Genomic DNA, 19186 nt, shown 5'->3' on the forward strand with positions numbered 1-19186 from the left:
ATCTGAAAGAACCGCTTCACAAACAGCTGCTATGAGAAAGCACAGAATTGAAAGGATGCATCTCCGTTCATTACAATAAGACCACTGTTCTAAAACTGGCTGTTCTCTCTGTCCTCTGTTTCACACAGATACTCACACTTTTCTATGCAAACAACTACTGCTAGTAGCAGCTAGACTTTGACTTTCTTGTAGTTTTTATTCAAGTACCGAAGGCAATATATTCTCTTTTGTTTTGTTTTTTTAAGGAAATACTCTGCGTTTCTAGCCATTAAGAGAATCTCTACAGCCTCTTGATTCTGAAATGTGAATAAAAAAGGAAGTAATATAATATTGTTGGATAAAAGATGTCGTTAAAACCTAAAGAAGAAAAAGAAGCAACTGTTACCTTTTTTTTGTTGTTTAAAAATGCTTTATGGATCAAACATGACTTAAAAGAAATTGCAATTTGATGCCATGAAATTGGCCTCTCTGTTTAAGAAGCTCTGGCTCGTTCTGATACACCAGAAAGAGTATCAGATACAACCATTCTTAGGAGTCTTGGGGTGAGACGTAGTTTGTGTCTTAAGCTCAGCAGATTTACAATTCCACCAGGTGTTTCCTAATTGCTGCTGCCGCTGGTCTGGAGGAGCCGAGTGGGAAAGGCATGTCAAAGGATCTGGAAGTACTGGCAAATAATTCAGTCCCAGTTTGAACAGCAAGTACATTGTGGTTTTGATGCTCGCGCTAATGTAAAGTTGTTTAAAAGCCAAAAAATATTTTGGAGGGAATTTCAAAAGTAGAATCACAAAATCATGAATCTCACTATGAGTTGTTTTTTTAGAATGTTTGTTGAGCATATTATCTAAAAAGAGTGTTGCTATCTGGAATCACCTGACAACTTCACAGTCAGCCCCCATTCTACGGTGCTTTCATAATACACAACACAAGGGGGCACCCAGAGCCCGTTCACTGGAAATCACAAAAACTGACGAGAAATTTTATGAGGAAAAAGCAACAATGTTTTATAAGTGCTGGGGCTGCCCCCTTACACAATGGCACCCTGTTCAGTGAGCTATTATCGCCCCTTTCAAAAGTTGCCAATGGAAGAGTCTTATAGCAGTCTTACACAGTTTGGGACTTTGTTTTTAGCTCTATGTTTTTATTTTACTTTTGTATCTAAATATCGCACAGCTTCCACACCTTAGCTTACATTTTTCTACAAATAAGGTGATCCACAAACATAAGTTTGTCGTGGATTTTATTTTGAAACAAACGCCCGGAACTAAAATCAGCCTTGCTTCAGCTTCACGCCACGAACTCTCGTAGATGAACCGAGGTGCACGGACTCAGGCTGGAAGTGACTGACCCTTGCGAACAGTCGGAATCTGTTTAGCCCAGACAAGGTACATTTCTAATCCCGACAGGGATCGCACGATGCATATGGAGAAATCGCACGCAGAACGAGTTTGCATGCCGTTTGTGTGACACTGACCTACCTCTGCCTGATTGGGGTCTTTGTCATCAGCAACAGAGAGGCAGATGGCCGTTCTATTTTCAGTGACATCAGCTGGAGACTCAAGATTGTGCCGCGGTATTTATAGCGGCGCATATTTATTAAGCCTCACTGTACGTTTTGTTTTATTATTTAGAACATTAAATGACAAGCACAACAATGAATCTCAATCGGTTTTTTTTTTTTAAATGAGTAACTGTAAGATGTATAGAGTTTTACTGAATGAAAGCATCAAATAATATTGTGCGTTACAAATTTAGATACTGTTCTGAAAAAGAGACGCAATATTAATTTGTGAAAGGATTATCATAAATAGAAATGATCTGACAGGATCAAAGCTGAATGGGGCCCTAAGCTGAATTCCCACTTGGAGATAAGACTGTTCTTAATTGTTTTCACAACTGACTTTAGAGATAACTATAACCGCAACACTGAATTCCCCCTGAATTGTCACATCAGTCTTATTTTATTGGTATAATTTGTAAAAAAAAAAAAAAAAGCACATGTGGCAAAGTGTTGAGGAAGGTAAAAGCTGGGTAGAAAGTTTGGTAATTGGGCGATTCCTGTGACTTTGTCATTTGCTCTTGCCCTCAAGTCCAAAGCAGAATCCTTAGAGATGAGGGGAATGGCCTGGATGAGCTGCAGGCCTGTTTAGAAAGATGTCACGGCTACTTAAGATTTATTTTCACACAGTGGTGTTTGTGGATGTGTGTTACGGTTCATTTCCCAGGACAGCACAGCCTTAGTGACTGTCAAATCCTTTACCAAAAGAGTTTTTCTTTTCTTTTGTTTTAGAGAAATCTAAGTGCATTTGATCATCTGTAGCTCAAATCATAGTATCCGTGTAAGCGTAAAAAGAAATACATAAATAAAACACAACTTAGTGGGGTTTTGATAAACTTGTAAGCAAAGAATAAAAGCACTTTCTTTAAATTTTCTGAGCATTAAATGGCTGTTGGGGTCTTTGGGCTCCAGAGCACCAGGAGCAGGAAGCTCTATATGAGACTAGGCCTCAGTGGGGAATCGAGTAGCTGGCGAAAGTTATTCTGGGTCTCCATTTCATTAACTCTCCTCTTTACTAATGCTATCAGTGTTTGGCAGCACAGCAAATGAAATGGTTTCAAAGACAGATCAGCAGATTTTGTCAGGACTATAGAAGGCAGAGAGGCCATCTTGGCTCTTGTGCTGTGCTTTGATCATTAGTTTGGAGCTACATTTGTGTCCAGGCCAGCCTCAAACTGTGTAAACTAACAATATAGATACATAGCAGATGTGAGAAAATGCTACTAATTTTTAATGTAACAGGATATTCTTTTTTTTTTTGGAGTGAGGGCAAAAGACTCTGAAAGGTCAGGAGCAACAAATTAGGTTATTATCATCCCTGATTTGACTCTCCACATTCCTGCATGCCGTCTGTAGTGTCCCCCCTTTCGCTGTGTTCAGTCTGTCTGTTGGGCACGCACAGCATCTGTTGGGTTTTGCCAATTTTGACACCATGTTGAGAATGACAGCTGAACGGGAGTGCGCTCGGCTGATGGCGGATGAGACATTCAAATATTGCGTTGGTCAGTCAAAGCCTTTGCGGCTATTGCTGCGCATGGATTGATCTGGAGGCAGCACTCTTCTTTTAATTTCTGAAATTTCTCTCTCTTTTTGCATAGACTCTTTTGAGTCAATGCAAGAAATCAGGAAACCTTGATTGTCTTTTTTTATTTTTTATTGTGGTTCTAGTTTGCAAAGTTGTTTTGTTATTTTTTCTTCTTAAGAAGGATTTCCAGTTTGGCACAGTGAAAATAAATCTGTGTTTGACAGATTTGAAGAAACAGAGAAGGGAAAACAAAGCCTGAGCCTGATTATTGCTAAAGAGCAGCCTCATCCAGCAGGGTTGATACAGAGAGCTGGCATGTCAACAGAGAGTGCAAGTTGACTCCTTGTTAATTACCCCTTTTATTGAGCATTTTTAGTTGAGCTCTGCATTGGTTTAGCAACGTCTTTCTTTAAATTCTCCTCAGTATTCCCCACCACAGTGTACATGTTCATTTCTGTAGAGTTTTCTGTACCCTGGACTGAGATTAAAATAGATTAATCCGGGATTAGATTGTGAAATAAGAGGGGAGGGAGGGATATATTGAACGAGCGTCTGGAGTGTGTCTCGTTTTCTTCTGATGTGTCCTCCTCACACACGTTTACTCACCAAAAACCTCAGAGACCTCTCTTGAGTTTCGTCATCCCACCTAAATGCTGCACACGTTTACACCCGTGTGCGCCTGGAGCTAGCATTAGGTTTGTTGCTGTGTGTGTGTGTGTAAAAAGGCAATGCTATGGTGAAGCGTGCCAGCGATGACGGATGTGGAGGCCACTTACGAGGACTTCATCGCTTCTCGACGATCCGGCCGCAGGAACGCCATCCACGAGATCCCAGGAGACCCGGGAGCGCAGGAGGCCGCTGACCTGTCCCAGACTCTGGCACAGCTTAACATCAACAAATCTGGTGAGACTTAAGAATAAAATTTGGACTGGAATTGAAGAGTTGTGAAATATTGTGTTACTTTCTATGATAAATACAAAAGGAATGCAAGTATCTGCGTACGGGTACAAGATTGAAGCCTGTGCGTTCAAAAACTATCCACATGTCCACCTTGTGCCCTCCCCGCAGTGTAAAGAATGGCACCCAAGGATTTATCTGACTGTTTTGTCTGTGATTAAGCCAAATATCAGATTTTCAGTGCTGCATCTGTGCAAAGCTATTTTATTTCAAAGCAGAGTGTTGAGAGCAAATAAAAATTCCCACATTTTGACTTCACCTCAGCTCCATCAAGGTCAAACCAGACTACCTTCTCTAGGAAAAAGATGGCCCTGAAATGTAATGGGAATGAAAAGGTGCCCTACTCGTGAAACGTCTTGTCTAACTGTCCCTGTTTCTGTTTGTAAGGGGATGAGGAAGTGGACGCAGAGAAAGGCCAGGGCGATTCAGCAAAAGAAGAGGAGACTAAAGCTGAAGACTCCTAAGTTGAAATGGAGGGGTCTAGAATAATCCCAGGATTCTCCAGCTTTCAGCTCACCGTTTACAACCGAGAGAGAAACTCAAGAAAACCCTCTACTGCCATCATCCCAGCAGGACAAAGTTTTCTTGCTGCGTTTGGTGATCTAGGATCTAGGTCGACTGTGAGCGTAGCGTGATGTCAGCAACTAAAATCAATGTGTTTTCACAATTAGGTGTGGAGAAAGGAAGGCCACAGACACCAAAACGAAAATGGTCCTCTAAAGATTTTTTGAGGCAAATTCTTAAGAGTTGCCACTAAGTCTAAGCATGTTTACCTTCCCCTTGTTCTGCCTTTACTCAACCAGCACTCATTTCTCTGAAACACTCCCAGGAAAAGGTGACCAGGGTCTGAAAATACTCACTCCTCCACTTCGTCATCTTCTCTTGCAAGTACTGCACACACGAACCCTCTCTTAATGTCTCCTGTCAGCTGTTTCCTTGCGCTCAATAATTTTCTGCATGATTTTTTTTCCCCCTCTGGACCATAGACCTAGTTTAGCTAATTAGCTTTGTTGACTTTCTATTTGTCCATCTGCCTTAGGTAAACTTAGACACAGCTGATTCAAATGATGATTAGGTAACACACTGATAACCCCTGGAAAGTAGAGTCTTAGGTCTATTCTGCTTCTGAGGCAACGTGCAGATTAGATTAAATATTTGTTGTTTTTCAAATATTTCAACACCTTTTCTTCAAGATCTGCACATGAAGTTATGGTTTTCTGCCATGTGAAGGATATTGTAATGCAGCTTACATTTCATCACTTAAAAATGGAATATTTTTGCACTAATAAGTAATGAGCTGTTAATATTTTTAGTATTAGTTTTGCAATTACATTTGGAAGATGAAACGCTCTGGACTAAGATTTTTCTTACCGTCATGCCTTTCGCTGTCTGTGACAAACAAATTTCACCCTGAAATCCACATTCTTCACATTTCTGGTCTCCATACAGTAACACACTGCCATGCATTATATTCTAATCATTTTTGTATGTTGTCTTGTTTCAAATTTAACGTGTGATCTTGTGCAGCCCCAGGAGTATAACGGATATTTGTTGTTGCTAGAAATTGCACTACTGATTGCACTCAGCTCTAACCATGCGTGGATTCTGATTAATTTATTTATTTACGTTTGATGGGATGACTCTTGGGCCTGTATACTCTGCTCATAAACCTTTTCATAGTAAAATAGCTTTAATACTATAATGGTATTTTTGCCTTGTATAACTAAACCAAAACATATGAAGATGCACTCTCAAAAAATGTCTTTGTAAAATTGATGCTGTGAAATTCTTTCATTCAGTTGTATTATGGTATCTGATTTTTTTTTCCTCTTTAAATTTGAGGTATTATTCAGAATATTTGTGGATAAAAAAAATGTTTGTACCGTAAAGCAACTCAGGTGTAATTTGTTTTAATGACCAAAACTGTTGCAATGTTGGTGACTGATGGCAGCCATGTTGATTTTTTTATATATAACTGTCTTCAGGAACTCGGGCACACCACGGAAAAGGCATTTCACGGTTTTGAAATGTTTTCAGTTTACTTACAGCAGCTTTGACACTTTTAAGTTATGTGTGATATAATGACTAGAGGAGACGTTTGGGTGTGGAGAAATAACATGGTCACTGCTTCCCTCTGGTGGTCAGCTAGACCTAATCTTCACTAATAAAGAGCCATATGACACAAACTGTTTAGAGACTCTATGAATTATGAGATTATGTTCACTTATAGTTGGGTTGAAGCATGACGAGTCAAAAATAAAACACATGCAACACATGATGCTTGATGAGGTGTTTTAACTATATATATTTTTAATTCATTTGTGTTATTTTGGTGTTCTGTGATGGGCTAGTGGGTTAACGCAACGATAGGTGGACAAAGGCATATCAGTGTTTTTCTAGGTGAAAATAGGTGAATGTCTGTTGTGTTAAGTACATTGAGTGGTGGACATGACTAGAAAGGCACTGTATAAATTCTTTCCATTTACCACATGTATCTGACAAATAACCCTCATCAAAAACATATCCTAAACATATTCTAATCTATTAAATACACAGTAGCAAACACTTTTCTAACCCAGGAACATTTACAGATAAGAATAATTGTATGTCATTTGCATACCATTGTACACTAAGGTTCTAATTTCTTTACTTACATTTGCCAGAGGCGACATGTAAATGTTAAACAGAACAGGGCCTAGTTTTGATCCTTGGAGAACCCGGCAAGTAATTATTGGGAAGCGTTCTGAGATAGTGGGTGTCAAGCGCAACAGTACTTCAGCTCAATAAAAAAATAACTTCTGCCATTGTAAAACTGCATCAGGGAGGGCAAGCTGATTAGCTTTGATAAAACCACATGCTCAACTGCCAACTTCAAGGATTATATGTAATAGTACTAGAAGAGTGAGTTTGCCTGAATCTTGATTCAACCTCAGCACTTTCAGAAATACTAGTTCTGTGTCCAGCCTGAAAGCCAGACCAATTGGGATGGTTTATTAAAGATAATAATTTAACAGTTTTTTTTTCACTTATATTGCCCAGAACTGGCCAGTTAGCTTTTTGTGGAATGTAATATGGCATTGGCCAGGCTTTCCAGGTCAATGATTGAAAAGCCCATCACCAAAAGTAATTCTGTGAGAATACAATAGCTATAAAGGCTAGTTTTATGGCATTAATTATGTTTTGAAAGAAAGTTACAAACATATTGAAAGACTGAGTTGACAGCTGATTCTTTACAACATAGAAGGAGGAGGTCACTAATTTATTAGGAGGAGAAAAAAGGGAGCTCAGCATTATTCTGGTATCAAGTCTGAGAAATAATTAGATAATGTCTCCTACCTGGCTTCATTTCACTGCTCTTTAGTTTAAATAGTTGCTTCTACATGTTGTCATGAACAGTTAACGGGCTGCGCTTCCTTTTTTGTTCAGCTCTCCAGCATTTTGTCTTAAAGCAGTCTCTGTAGATTTCCATGTGATTTTAGTCTTACCTGTTATGGTCCTATCTTTCTTTTGATAAAAGCTTCAAAAATTTTATGACACGTTTGTCCTGTAAGCGATAATAGCAACATTACAAGGTCTCTGATCGGCTGTAAAAATCACCTTTACTTGTTCTTGTCTTATCTCTGCATGGTAAGATAATGAGTAGTACAACTCCAAACTTAGCGTTTACATTGGTCTTTAATGGAGTAATATGTAAATATTCAATAACAATGATACATACACACATGCATGTGCTCAAGGCGAACATATATTTATCTCTAAAACAGAAACAATATAATATTGCACGACAATATCATTTCACAAGCTTACTATATTTAGATACAGTTTAAGCCAGCACATAAGCTGTCATGGTAACAGGGGAAGTAAGATAAACGATGGTGTGTGGTTATGCAAAGTCAGGCAAAAGCATGTGGGGGCTGAGGAGGGCTGTAGTAAACTTCAAACATGTTGCATGCTGATTAGTTCCCTTTTGGAATAAAAATTCCATGCATATCCTTGTAGAGCTCAGCGTTGACATACGCCCTGGCAACTTCCTTGAATGTTTTTCCGTCGAGGATCACAAGAAAACCAGACTGGCCTGGATTGGAGTTGATGACAGACGACAGGACCACTCCTGCAAATTAGAGTTAGAATTTAAATTCATGCCAATTAACCAAGTAGTATAGTGACAAAAAGATGTCTGTTTTTGCCACGTCTTTGTATGTACACAGATTAAGAGCACACAATCCAGAGCAGATTGTGCTCTGGATTGTAAACCTGGTGTTAACGCCCAGGTTTACTTTTGCTTATCCATACACTCACCATCGTCCTCTGACTCTCCATTTGGTCTGGGAACAAAAACTGGCTCTGATGGCCAGCAGTTTTCTTCATTCCAGTAAAGCATAGTCTTTGTCTCTGTGTCAAATTTTGCAACCTAATGGAAATGGAGAAAAAAAACAACAAAAAAAAACGTTGACAACAAGCATTTGAAGCAACTCTTACCAGTGAAAACTTATTTGGGCAATAATAGATCTTGGAAGCTGTAGTTTGAGTCCTAAACGGGAGGATTTCCTCTATACTGATGCTGCATTCATGCTCCACATGAGGAATTGCTGCAAGTTCATTACTCATTGCAATCTACTGCGCTTCCTTAGAAAAACTTTTTAAACCAATTTGAATAAGGAACTGACCTTGACTGCACTGTTTAATTACTAGGATGGATTGGAATAAATGTATGATTGGATAAAAGTGAATTTTTTTTGCAAAGTGCCATCAGATGACGTGTTATGAATCGGTACTTTATCCATCCATTTTCTAACATCCTTGTCCCTAGAGGGGTCGGGAGGTGCTGGTGCCTATCTCCAGCTAACGTTCCGGGCAAGAGGCGGGGTCACCCTGGACAGGTCGCCAGTCTGTCGCAGGGCAACACAGAGACAGACAGGACAAACAAACAATGCACACACACACTCACACCTTGGGAGAATTTAGAGATACCAATTAACCTGACAGTCATGTTTTTGGACTGTGGGAGAAAGCCAGAGTTGGTACTTTATAAATACACTAAATAGAATTGAACTCAATTGTAATAGAAGGGATCAGAGTCTTTTTAAACAACTTTAGTGAATAGCAGCATTATAAAGATCACGGATCTTTACAATGCCGTCAGGAATAAAGTTGTTTTCGGACTGTGGGAGGAAGCCGGAGTACCCGGAGAGAACCCTCGCATGCACCAGGAGAACATGCAAACTCCACGCAGAAAGACCATAGGCTGGGAATCGAACCCAGGACCTCCTTGTTGCAAGGCAACAGTGCTACCAACTGCTCCACTGTGCAGCCCCACACAAAACCCACGAAGAAAAATAGGGGTAGCAGCATCATTCTGTTCCTCCAGGTGCTCCTCCACATTCTGGCCCACTTTTCAGATTTCTATTTGTAAGAAGCTTGAAAACTGCGAAACATTCCAATTATGCACCACACAACTGTGTAGTGTGTTATACCACAAACTTGATTTAAGATATATTGGGGTTTGTACTTTTAATATTACAAAAAAAATGTAAGAACTTGCAAAATATGAATACTTTTGAATACTTTTTAGCTTTTTTCTAATAATAAACTATGTATGACTGAATGTCACACCCTGCTGACTTATCAACCACAAGATGGATTCACATATACATTTATAATATATCTTAATGTCTTTGAAGAATGCAAGATCACTCTTTATTTAATTACTTATGTCCAAGGATATTATATAGCTATGTACATGTTTTAATGTTCACTTTGTCAAAATGTATCTTTTTCTGTTCCTACTAGCTTCTCTTTAAAGATTTTCCGCCATCTTGTCTTGAACATGTTATTTGTGAATTAAACATGTTGGAGGACTTTTATCAGTCATACAAGCACCCATTCCAGTCAATCAGGATTCCTTTTTTGCAGAAGATGGACTTGTGACTCTTTGCTGACTCAGACAGCTTTCATGATGTTGAAATACGATGAACTGGGAGACATCTCTATCTCAGTTCAACACAAATGCCCTGTAATAAACCCCCCATTGCATGACGACTACATTTTGAACTTCTACACACTAAAGCAGGGAGGTCTTTGGGTTTTCGTCAGCTTTATTTTTTTTTAACTCTTATCTCACTGAATGGTGATAACAGCTGATATATCCGTGTTTTGTAGACTTCGTCATCTCACGCCGTACATTGAGGTTGATTTTTCCACTTTTCATTGTGTCTTAATGTACAACTGGGCCCAATGGACCTATTATAATTTCTTTTGTACCAACAGGGTCTTCGGACATCAAAGCGTTAAGGATATTGTGATGCCCTAGCAGGTAGTTGTACTTTTAAAACTGCAATTTCCTTTCTGCGTCAATGAAACAGCGATGACAGGAAGAGCCCGTTTCCCAAAACCTTTAAAACATATTTTGTGAAACATTCTGCAAGGAACACAACTCTCTTGAGAACCTAGTATGCCAAAAGAAATATGAAATCCAGATGTTCCTACAAGTTGAGCTACACAACGTCCAAATCAAAAATAAAAAAAGAAGGAAGGAAATTTACCTGTTTTGACAATGCAGATTTTTCCACAATGTTCCCATAGGCAAACTTGTACTTTTTTGCATTGAAATCATAATTGATCCTGGGTAATTCAAAACCTGGAAAGGAAGAAAATAATAGGATGGTACTTCAATAAGCAGTATTGGTTCACATAAACATGAACCAATGTTTATGTGATAGAGCCAAACAAATTTTTACTCGCTAAAGGCAGATTTAGGCTGAAAAAACTAGGAGATAAACTTAGCACAGGGACAAAGCTTACTCAGATTCCAAAGTACAGACAAAATAAATAAATAGGTGAACAAATGAGGTTTCTTGGAAGTCATGGGCGGGGAAGATAAAGTGCTGCAGCAGAAACAGGCCAAGAGTGGCTGGCATGTGAAAATGGGTCATATAAACACTGAATGAATTGCAAAGCAAATCAGTGACAAAACTCATAAACTAGTTAATAAATACTGTTATGATTTGACGTTGTTTAAGTGTCCATTCAAAGGGCTTCTCCAAGGTATCCAAAACCCTTGGATGTTTTCACATTTTGTCATATTGCAATATGAAACATGACTTTTATTTTATGTGGTTGACATTAAGAAATACAAGGTAGCAAATGTGTCAAATGTTGTTTTTAAAAAATTAAAACTCGATAACTGTGGCAAACATTTTTTTTTTTTATTCAGCTCTTTAATTAAAAAATAATGTCAAGTGCTATAAGTTTTTTATCAGAAATGACCTGGCTAAAAGAGTCCATCTGTAGTGATAGAATGTTTTGGGAATAACTTTCTTCAGCAGGGACATTATGACATAAACCAATGTATAAGGGTACAGTACAAGTACTTCTACAAAGCACTGTATGACGGGATGTTGGCTTTACCTTCACAGAGCACCTCTGACTGGCATGTGCATTTGCCCTCTTTCTCCTTTACAGCACTGGCTGTTGTGTAATTGAGTTTCACAAGATTTTCTCCAACCCTAATGCCCTGCAAAACCAAAGAACAGCCCAGACTGTAAGAAATCCCAAGCCATTTTTAAGCTCCAGCTTAAAATTCAAGATTTATTTTCCTACCGTACCTTGTCCGACTTGACAGGAAGTGCGAATCTTCTGAAACTTGGTTTGGAGTACTCGCTGCTTTGAGAACTAGCATCATGTTTTAGGTTTTTCAGGTAGAACATGTCATAAAGCTTGCTGTCATTGTAGGCGATGACATCAAACACCACATGGCCTTCATCTTCAAAGGCATTCACATGATGATACATGACCATTGGCCCAGTGTTGAATTTCATTTCAACCTCTTTGCCAGTTCTTTTGTCGATCACGTGGATCAGAGTCTGACGCAGAAAGGAGAAGACGTTAAGGAAAAGTTTGGATCGTACTTATGCCCTCCCACTTTTTCCAAAGAGCAGAAAAAGCAACGTTTTTTTTTTTTTTACTTTGCTCTAGGACAAATATATGAACAGAATGCAGCCCGCAAAACTGCTGTGACTCCTTACATTTTCATCAGGGCAGAACTTCATGCAGCTCGACCAGTTGACTCCCCTCATGTAGGCAGTGGCCATCTTGAGGATGTCCAACTTGAAAGGCTGCTCGACGAAGATGATGTAATTGTCTGTGAAGCCAATGCTGTGGCAGTAGCTCGGTGTGAAAAGAGACCGGCAGGAAACAGTGGAAATCGCCTCCACATTCTTCAGAGCAGGAACAGTCTTGCCTTTGTCTAAAATGAGACAAACACATTTAATAATTGTGTTTAGCTGAGGAGACAAACTTATTTCATCTGACCAATTCTTTCATTCTGTGGGACCTCCTTTGATTTATCTGAACTGGATTTTGGTTCTGATGGACACCTGGAGCCATTATCTTAGCCAGTTAATATTTTTACATCAATTGACTGTATTTGGAATAATTCATCATTCAATATAAAGGAAGTTGAATAAATATGTTTTCCATATGTGACTGTTTATTGATAATCAATCCCACTTTTGTCCTGTCTATTTTACAATCACACCACTTTTCGATCAAAGTTTCTTTTTATTTAATTCAAATAATAAACTCATCCCTCCTGTCGCTTGTTTTCAAGTGTCGTGTAGATGCATAGAACTAGTCAATGAATGGATGGGTTATGAATTTTTTCACTTGGATAAAAGGTAAGAAATGATAAGCAATCGAGAGTCAGCACACAGCTTCAGTGATTAAATCAAGAAACTAGTGATCAGGCCCGAAATCTGGGTGTAGTGATGGACCTGAGCTTTCAGACATGCACAAAGACAGCTACAAAGTCAGCCTTCTATCCCCTGAAGAACATCTTGAAAAAAATCCTCCATGCTTTTATCTTTAATTGAATTGATTACTTTAGGAGCGTCACCATAGGTGTACCTAAAAAGTCACTTAGCCAGCTTCAGCTGATCCAGAATGCTGCTGCTCACATCCTCACTAAAACTAGGAAAGTAGAACACATCATCCCAGTCCTCATACCTTACACTGCTGCCTTATTGCACACAGAATAAACTTTAAAATACTTCTGTTAGTTTAAAAACCTTAAATATAATATTGAACAAGCTTCCAAAAAACTGATAATTATAATTATTTTTCTTTCTTGGAGTATTTTAGAAATGTGCTATGTAAATAAAATGCATTTACATGTGCTAGGACCAGTCTTGTGACAGCATATAGCATTCTACATCGCTACGTCATGCAGTATCATTGGTGCCTACCTACCAAACAGTGAAAGTTGTATATCCATTTGGCAATCCAATTGCACTTTTACACTCACATTGATTAAGACTTCTGAACTGATAACATGAGGACTGTGTGTGCTCGTTGGCCAGGAAAACAAATACTCCGACGACTTTTGACTTCTCAATAGTCCTTTGAATCTAGGATTCTGGGCACAGATCCCAGATTTTACATATTTATATTTTTTACTATGTATGACCAAGCAAATTGCTTATACATAATTTCCAAAGTCCAAGAATAAAATGAGGCAAGAGAAATATTCTTTTCACAAAAGTTGTGAACTGTACTTGGCATTGGTCATAATGGATGTCTTTAACAAAACACTCAATCTTAACCCAGGTTCACATTATATTATTGTTTGGACCTCAGTTGGAATCGTTTGTACTGCTTTATCCTCATCCCTATTCCTCTACATCGTCATTTAACCTCCAGCTCTGAGAGTTTATCACATGCTCGCCAATCATTGATGGACTAATACCTGTGTCAACCCTTTTTGACGTAATTCTGCAGCAGCAGCAAATCATTATTGATCATTTATTTTCTTGTGTTTAACCCCTATTAAGAGGAATATTTTGCACTCATCATGTTCACATTGTTTATTACTTGTTTATCTGGATCGTGCTTTATATTTAACTGCTACTGGCGATTTCATACCCTGTGGTCTCCTGTTGTTCTTTTCAGTTTTCAGTTTGCTATACAAATAAACTTCGGCTTGACTTGACAAGACTAGACTAGAGAGTAATAAAGGTTGACTGTAATATAACACATTTAATATGCCTACATTGTGAAGCCGACAAGAAATAAGTAATAAATCTGAAAGGAGAAAGTAGTCCCCGAGGTCTCTGTTGTCAGAAGATGTCACAACCTACCTTTAGGTGAAACAGCAGGGACTTTGAACAGGATGTATTTGGTCTTTCCCTTCTCTGCTATCGAAATTCCAATGTTGTAGGCATTGCCTTCTTTGTCATAGTGCGGATGAGATGTAGCCAGATTAACTGGCAGGTACTTCATGTAATCTACCTTAACGATCCAAAAACAACAACAACAAAAACATTAGTTGAAAATGTTTCACTTACTGCAATTTTCACAATAAAGAGGACCCTGTAGGGATACCTTGTCTTGAGTCTCAAGGGTAACCGGATCAATTTTGCGGATGTAGTTGGTTTCAGAAGTGGCATAATAGTCACCTCCGTATTTTATGATGTTGCTAGAACCATTGTCGGTAAAGTCTGGCACCGTGTGGTTCAGGAAAGTGATCGCCCTGAAGAATAAGGTCGTGTCACTTTTATGAAGTGTGAAACTTTCAATGTTTTTACCTTTCAGAACAACGTCAAAGAATGTAAATAAAGTCGTAGTCTCACGGATACCAATTGTTTATGATCATTGTCATTAGAGCACAGCAACCTAAACAGAGCTCTGTTATAGGAAATTATAGAGCAAAAATACAGAATGAGCAATGTAATAATAATAATAATCATCATCATCATCATCATAATAGTAATAATAAATAAAACCAAAAAAATTGCTCTTACTTTACAATAAAGTTTTTGCTTGGGTCTGGATATGCCATTGTCCCCATTTCAGACACCACTATTCTGTTTGCACTCATGTTAGAGTTGTAGGTGTCACTTCTAAGGAATCTGCTGCTATGGGTCATCTCTCCTGAAAGGGCAGAGAGAGAGAGAGAAAGAAAAAGATATTTAAATTTAAAGCAGAGCACAAGATTTAAAGTAATAATAATAATAATAATAATAATCAGTGATTCTTGAGATAAGGGACAAAATGGTTTTAAAATTCTTCCACCAAAAATGTTATTTATTCCTGAAGTTATGTATTCATACATGACAAATAATGTTTTGGGAATGTAAATATGTTAAGGTGCAGGCTCCCAGCTGCAGCATTTTCTTTTAAATTACATTTTTACTGGATCTGACTGAGAAATTTGTCAACACCATCAGACAAAAATAAATTGGTATAAAATTATTTTTTAATGAACTTATGACTGATATTTTTACTCTCTGTGGTGTCTTAATTATTTTAATTATGTCCATGTTTTTTAAATTAATTATACCACAATTTAAACATTTATTTAGTCTGTATTTAATTACTCCAGTTCAATTGATACAAAAAACAATTTTGAAAGTAATCACCACAATGAACAGTGTCATTTATTAGTAAAAAACACATATGCACCAAATACATGAATTCAGACATTTCACAAACAAATGCCTATCAAGAAACAAAATAAATGTTATTTTAAACAAAATGCAACATAAACTACATCTGACAGAGTTGACGGCACATGACGGTGTTGACACAAAACTGATGGTGGTGACAAACTAGTAAGTAAAAAGAAAACACTAAACTTGAAATGACATTTAAGAAGAATTAAATGCTGAAATGTTGTAGAATGTGAAGATATGAAGAAAAAATGTGAAATAACCATATTTAGATTTCAAGGAACATCTAAATTTTTGAGAATGTACCTTTGTCACTGAAGTCATCAACCAGGACGATTTTCAATCAAAATGTAAAAGATGAATACAAACAAAAATATACACGACAGAACTTTTTGAAATATATTGTGAACTAATTCATATCTTTCTAAATCGCTTAAAAGTCAGAATATTTAATCCCCAGGCAATAGACGTGTCACATATTCTCCTTCAATAAAATCCATAACAGCTGGTGAAATGCGGTATACACCCCTGGTGCTGCTTGTGCGGACTGGTGAGGATGGTTTTCTCAGCCTAACTAGGACATCCGAAAATGGCACAAAGCAGATATCCCGACGACCTTGTTTTTGCTTGAAGCTAAGAGTTGGTCCATGAGGATGAAAAAATTCCACTTGTACATCTTCGTGCTCTTTGTCAATTTGTAAGGCTTTAGCCAGCCACCATTTTCCATCATACATCACAACAAGCCAGTCTTCACTTTGGACATCACAAGGATCTATCAGGGTTGTTGTTCCTTTAGGTGTCTTGCTCGGCTCCTTCTCCATTTCCTCCATCAGCATTTCCAGAGGATTTTGAACTTTAGCAGTGGTTGAACTTTCATGGACATCTGGGTCCTGTGTTGTGTTGCCAAAAGAGTGAATGGTGGGACTGAAGCACTTGCAAATCTGTGGCTCTCCGCAAAAACATGAAAGGAACCTACAATGGATGACATTCCCCTGAGCTAGCACTTGGTGAATGTTTCTTGTTCCTGGAATTGATTTCAGGGTTTGCAGGAGGAGAGAGTCATAAGACTGAAAATCTTCATTTGTCACAAATTGCAGCTTGACACCACTTAAGCTGTTGGACACCTTGTCAAAGAATAATTTGCCATCTATGATATCCTGACCTCTCAGCACAATACTGTCAGCACATCTCTTCACCGTCGCCCCAATGCCATCTGGAGCGCCTTTGCCATGTGATGTTGGGAAGAAATTCCATGTAGCTTTCTCAAATCCCAGACGTTGCGGGACAACACAGAGGAGAAAGAAGTTCTTCTTATTTTTATATTGTTTGCTTGGACCATCAGACCAAAAGTGGATAGTGTTTATAGCCGGATATCTGATGTGAATATCTGTGAGGATTTGATCCATATAGGTCCATATGGCTGCAGCATCCTGACGCTTTGACTCCGAGATTGTGCAGAATCCTGCTTTTTGTTGCCCAGTGTAGAACATGCCTGTGTGAAGTGTGATCTGCGGGAGATTTTGTCCATAGTGACAGGATTGTACTTCTGAGCTGAATTTACATTTCCAGGCCTCAGAAAAGTCAACATGAACAATGGCTGTATTTTCTGGCCTTCCTTTGCTCTGTTTCTGCGTTCTCTTGCCTCCTTTTGTTTTTGCTTCCAAAGTCTTCTCTTACGTCTCTTATCTCTTTCACCCAGATTATTGATATGTTTTATTTTTCCCTCTTCCACTCTCTGTCTCCATCTTTTCCTTTCCTTTCTTAAAAACTCTTCCTTCAGCTCAGGCTGGCTATTTATTTTTTCTCTCCTTCTTTTCTGATACTCCCTGTTCCTTCTTTTGCGCTCCTCCACTGACAGCTTTTCTCTGGCCATTGTAGCCTGAAATATAGGCAATTATCATCAGTACACTGCTTGTCATGGGATAAACATACCCTTCCCTTACAAAATAAACTACATCTTATTAATTTTAAAGGACTAATAAAATTGTATTAAATTTAAACCATTAAACTTTACAAGTTGCTGAAAATAATCAGAAACATTTTTAAAAAGAAATACATGATGAATGTGAAGTGCTGTCAATTATGTAAAATACAGTAAAATGAATTAACTGCACACTTAAGTGACATTTGTCAACACCATCACTAAGAGAGTCAACACCGTCAGTTAAAAAATCTGATGGAGTTGACATCTGACGGAGTTGACAAAACGCCATGCTAACTTCATTTATATGATGATATTCTGAAGGAGGCCATATTGTAGCTCATCAGTTCTTTTAAATCCTTAAAATATACTAAAATTAAGCATTTATTTAACAAAATTTCATCAAAATTTTGAAAAATGTTACTTATGGTGTTGACACTTTATGGTTGTGACAAACAACTTAGGAATAAAAAAGAAGAAAAAACAAAAGAATAATATAAGCTTACCAGAGCTGCTTATCCCCCCAAGCACAGGAAGAGAAAGGAAGTGGTCATGGGGTCCTCAGAATTTCTGGTGCCCTTCAATAATGCCTGATTTTTTTCACATTCTTTCTATGTCTGACGGTGTTGACAAAAACTGAGGACACAATTTCAATTGAATTTGAAAATACATTAAATGACTTTTAATTGCATTCATTGATAGTTATGAAGTTAGTTGTTTGAATACTTATAAAATAATATATTATGACAACTAAATATAATTATTTTAGTTCTTTTAAACTATGATAATGTATTGAGTTCTACACCAGGACAAGGGCTTTTACAGACACCATTCACCTACTACAATGTTTAAAATAAAAAAATATTCAGCAAACACCAGGAAAACATACATTGTTGTGCTCAGATGACCCAGGTTAGTTTAGTCAGATATTTAAAAAATATATATTTGGTGTATATTTTATTCAAATTTTGTACTTTATCCATGGGACCTGTTTTGTCCCTATTCTCAAGAATCACTGATAATAATAATAATAATAATAATAATAATAATAATAATAATAATAATAATAATAGCTTTATTGCTCAACGAACCGTCCTTGAATGAGAAGCTGGTCATTAAGGACATCCCGTCAAACCAGTGATCATAGCTGGTTTCCCCCACAGAGAAAATCCCAGGTCCGTTACGCAGCAGAGTTCCTTGCAGCCAATTTGGAATCGTACCTGTTTAAAATTAAGACATACAACTTTATGCGATCATCCTGGGGTTTGTGCATCAACTACCTTTAGAACATTAAAATAACCCATATTAACCTTTAACTTCCGCCTTGAACGGCTCTGGTCTCTCTGTTGCGTTTTTGGAGTAGTCCATGTTGGCTACTGGAGAGCAGGAAGGCACAGTGGTATCGGAGGAAGCGCACTGAATTACTTCAATGCGCTTGAGCTTCTTTTATAGCTCTGGTCTTGTGAGGAGGCTTGGTAAAACATGCATTATCTTAATCTCCTTATCGCTTATCGGAGTGTCAAGATACAGTCTCGGTGATATTTAAAGCACATTCCACCGCTCAGTTCTGCGAGAGAGAAAAAAAGAAGCTTAATTTGCAATTTTTTTTTTTTTCAAACTCATAGCCCTGCCTACTCAGACCACTTCGGTTTTCTTTAGCTCAAAATCACATCAGACTGTGACATTTGTCTATTCAATTATACATTGTTGCGTTCATTTGTGTGTATTTCTCTAAGACAAATCAGCTAATAATGACTGTATCAACTCACAGGATTTGACCTGAC

At 38.0% G+C, this 19186-nt stretch overlaps 3 protein-coding genes and 1 long non-coding RNA gene across 7 annotated transcripts; 1 reads left to right on the forward strand and 3 right to left on the reverse strand.

Annotated features, from left to right (window-relative positions):
• The first annotated feature begins 1259 nt into the window (after nt 1-1259).
• On the forward strand, nt 1260-6312 carry pkia (cAMP-dependent protein kinase inhibitor alpha). 2 transcript variants are annotated; one of them, XM_028005766.1, is made up of 3 exons: nt 1260-1382; nt 3806-3983; nt 4425-6312. In XM_028005766.1, the coding sequence occupies exons 2-3, from the start codon at nt 3833-3835 to the stop codon at nt 4499-4501; spliced, it is 228 nt and encodes a 75-aa protein (XP_027861567.1). In that variant the 5' UTR covers nt 1260-1382; nt 3806-3832; the 3' UTR covers nt 4502-6312. The 2 variants fall into 2 exon arrangements, with proteins under 2 accessions (XP_027861567.1, XP_027861569.1); XM_028005768.1 differs by having other exon boundaries at nt 1272-1570.
• LOC114137172 (uncharacterized) lies at nt 1976-3830 on the reverse strand. The gene is made up of 2 exons (XR_003593953.1): nt 2780-3830; nt 1976-2739 (listed from the first exon to the last, which is right to left on the reverse strand). It is a non-coding gene; the product is annotated as an uncharacterized LOC114137172 (long non-coding RNA).
• Nucleotides 6313-7693: 1381 nt separating the features above from the next.
• On the reverse strand, nt 7694-18965 carry bco1 (beta-carotene oxygenase 1). The gene is made up of 11 exons (XM_028005758.1): nt 18713-18965; nt 18494-18622; nt 14834-14963; nt 14415-14562; nt 14171-14321; nt 12062-12282; nt 11642-11899; nt 11445-11550; nt 10580-10674; nt 8337-8448; nt 7694-8148 (listed from the first exon to the last, which is right to left on the reverse strand). The coding sequence occupies exons 1-11, from the start codon at nt 18768-18770 to the stop codon at nt 7994-7996; spliced, it is 1563 nt and encodes a 520-aa protein (XP_027861559.1). The 5' UTR covers nt 18771-18965; the 3' UTR covers nt 7694-7993.
• LOC114137168 (uncharacterized) lies at nt 15378-18437 on the reverse strand. Of its 3 annotated transcripts, XM_028005761.1 has the most exons (3): nt 17909-18437; nt 17113-17360; nt 15378-17030 (listed from the first exon to the last, which is right to left on the reverse strand). In XM_028005761.1, exon 3 carries the CDS (start codon nt 16969-16971, stop codon nt 15931-15933), a length of 1041 nt encoding a protein of 346 aa, XP_027861562.1. In that variant the 5' UTR covers nt 16972-17030; nt 17113-17360; nt 17909-18437; the 3' UTR covers nt 15378-15930. The 3 variants fall into 3 exon arrangements, with proteins under 3 accessions (XP_027861562.1, XP_027861560.1, XP_027861561.1); XM_028005759.1 differs by having other exon boundaries at nt 17113-18437; XM_028005760.1 differs by having other exon boundaries at nt 15378-17025; nt 17108-18437.
• Nucleotides 18966-19186: the final 221 nt, after the last annotated feature.

Source organism: Xiphophorus couchianus, chromosome 21, assembly GCF_001444195.1.
Source record: "Xiphophorus couchianus chromosome 21, X_couchianus-1.0, whole genome shotgun sequence".
NCBI lineage: Eukaryota > Metazoa > Chordata > Actinopteri > Cyprinodontiformes > Poeciliidae > Xiphophorus > Xiphophorus couchianus.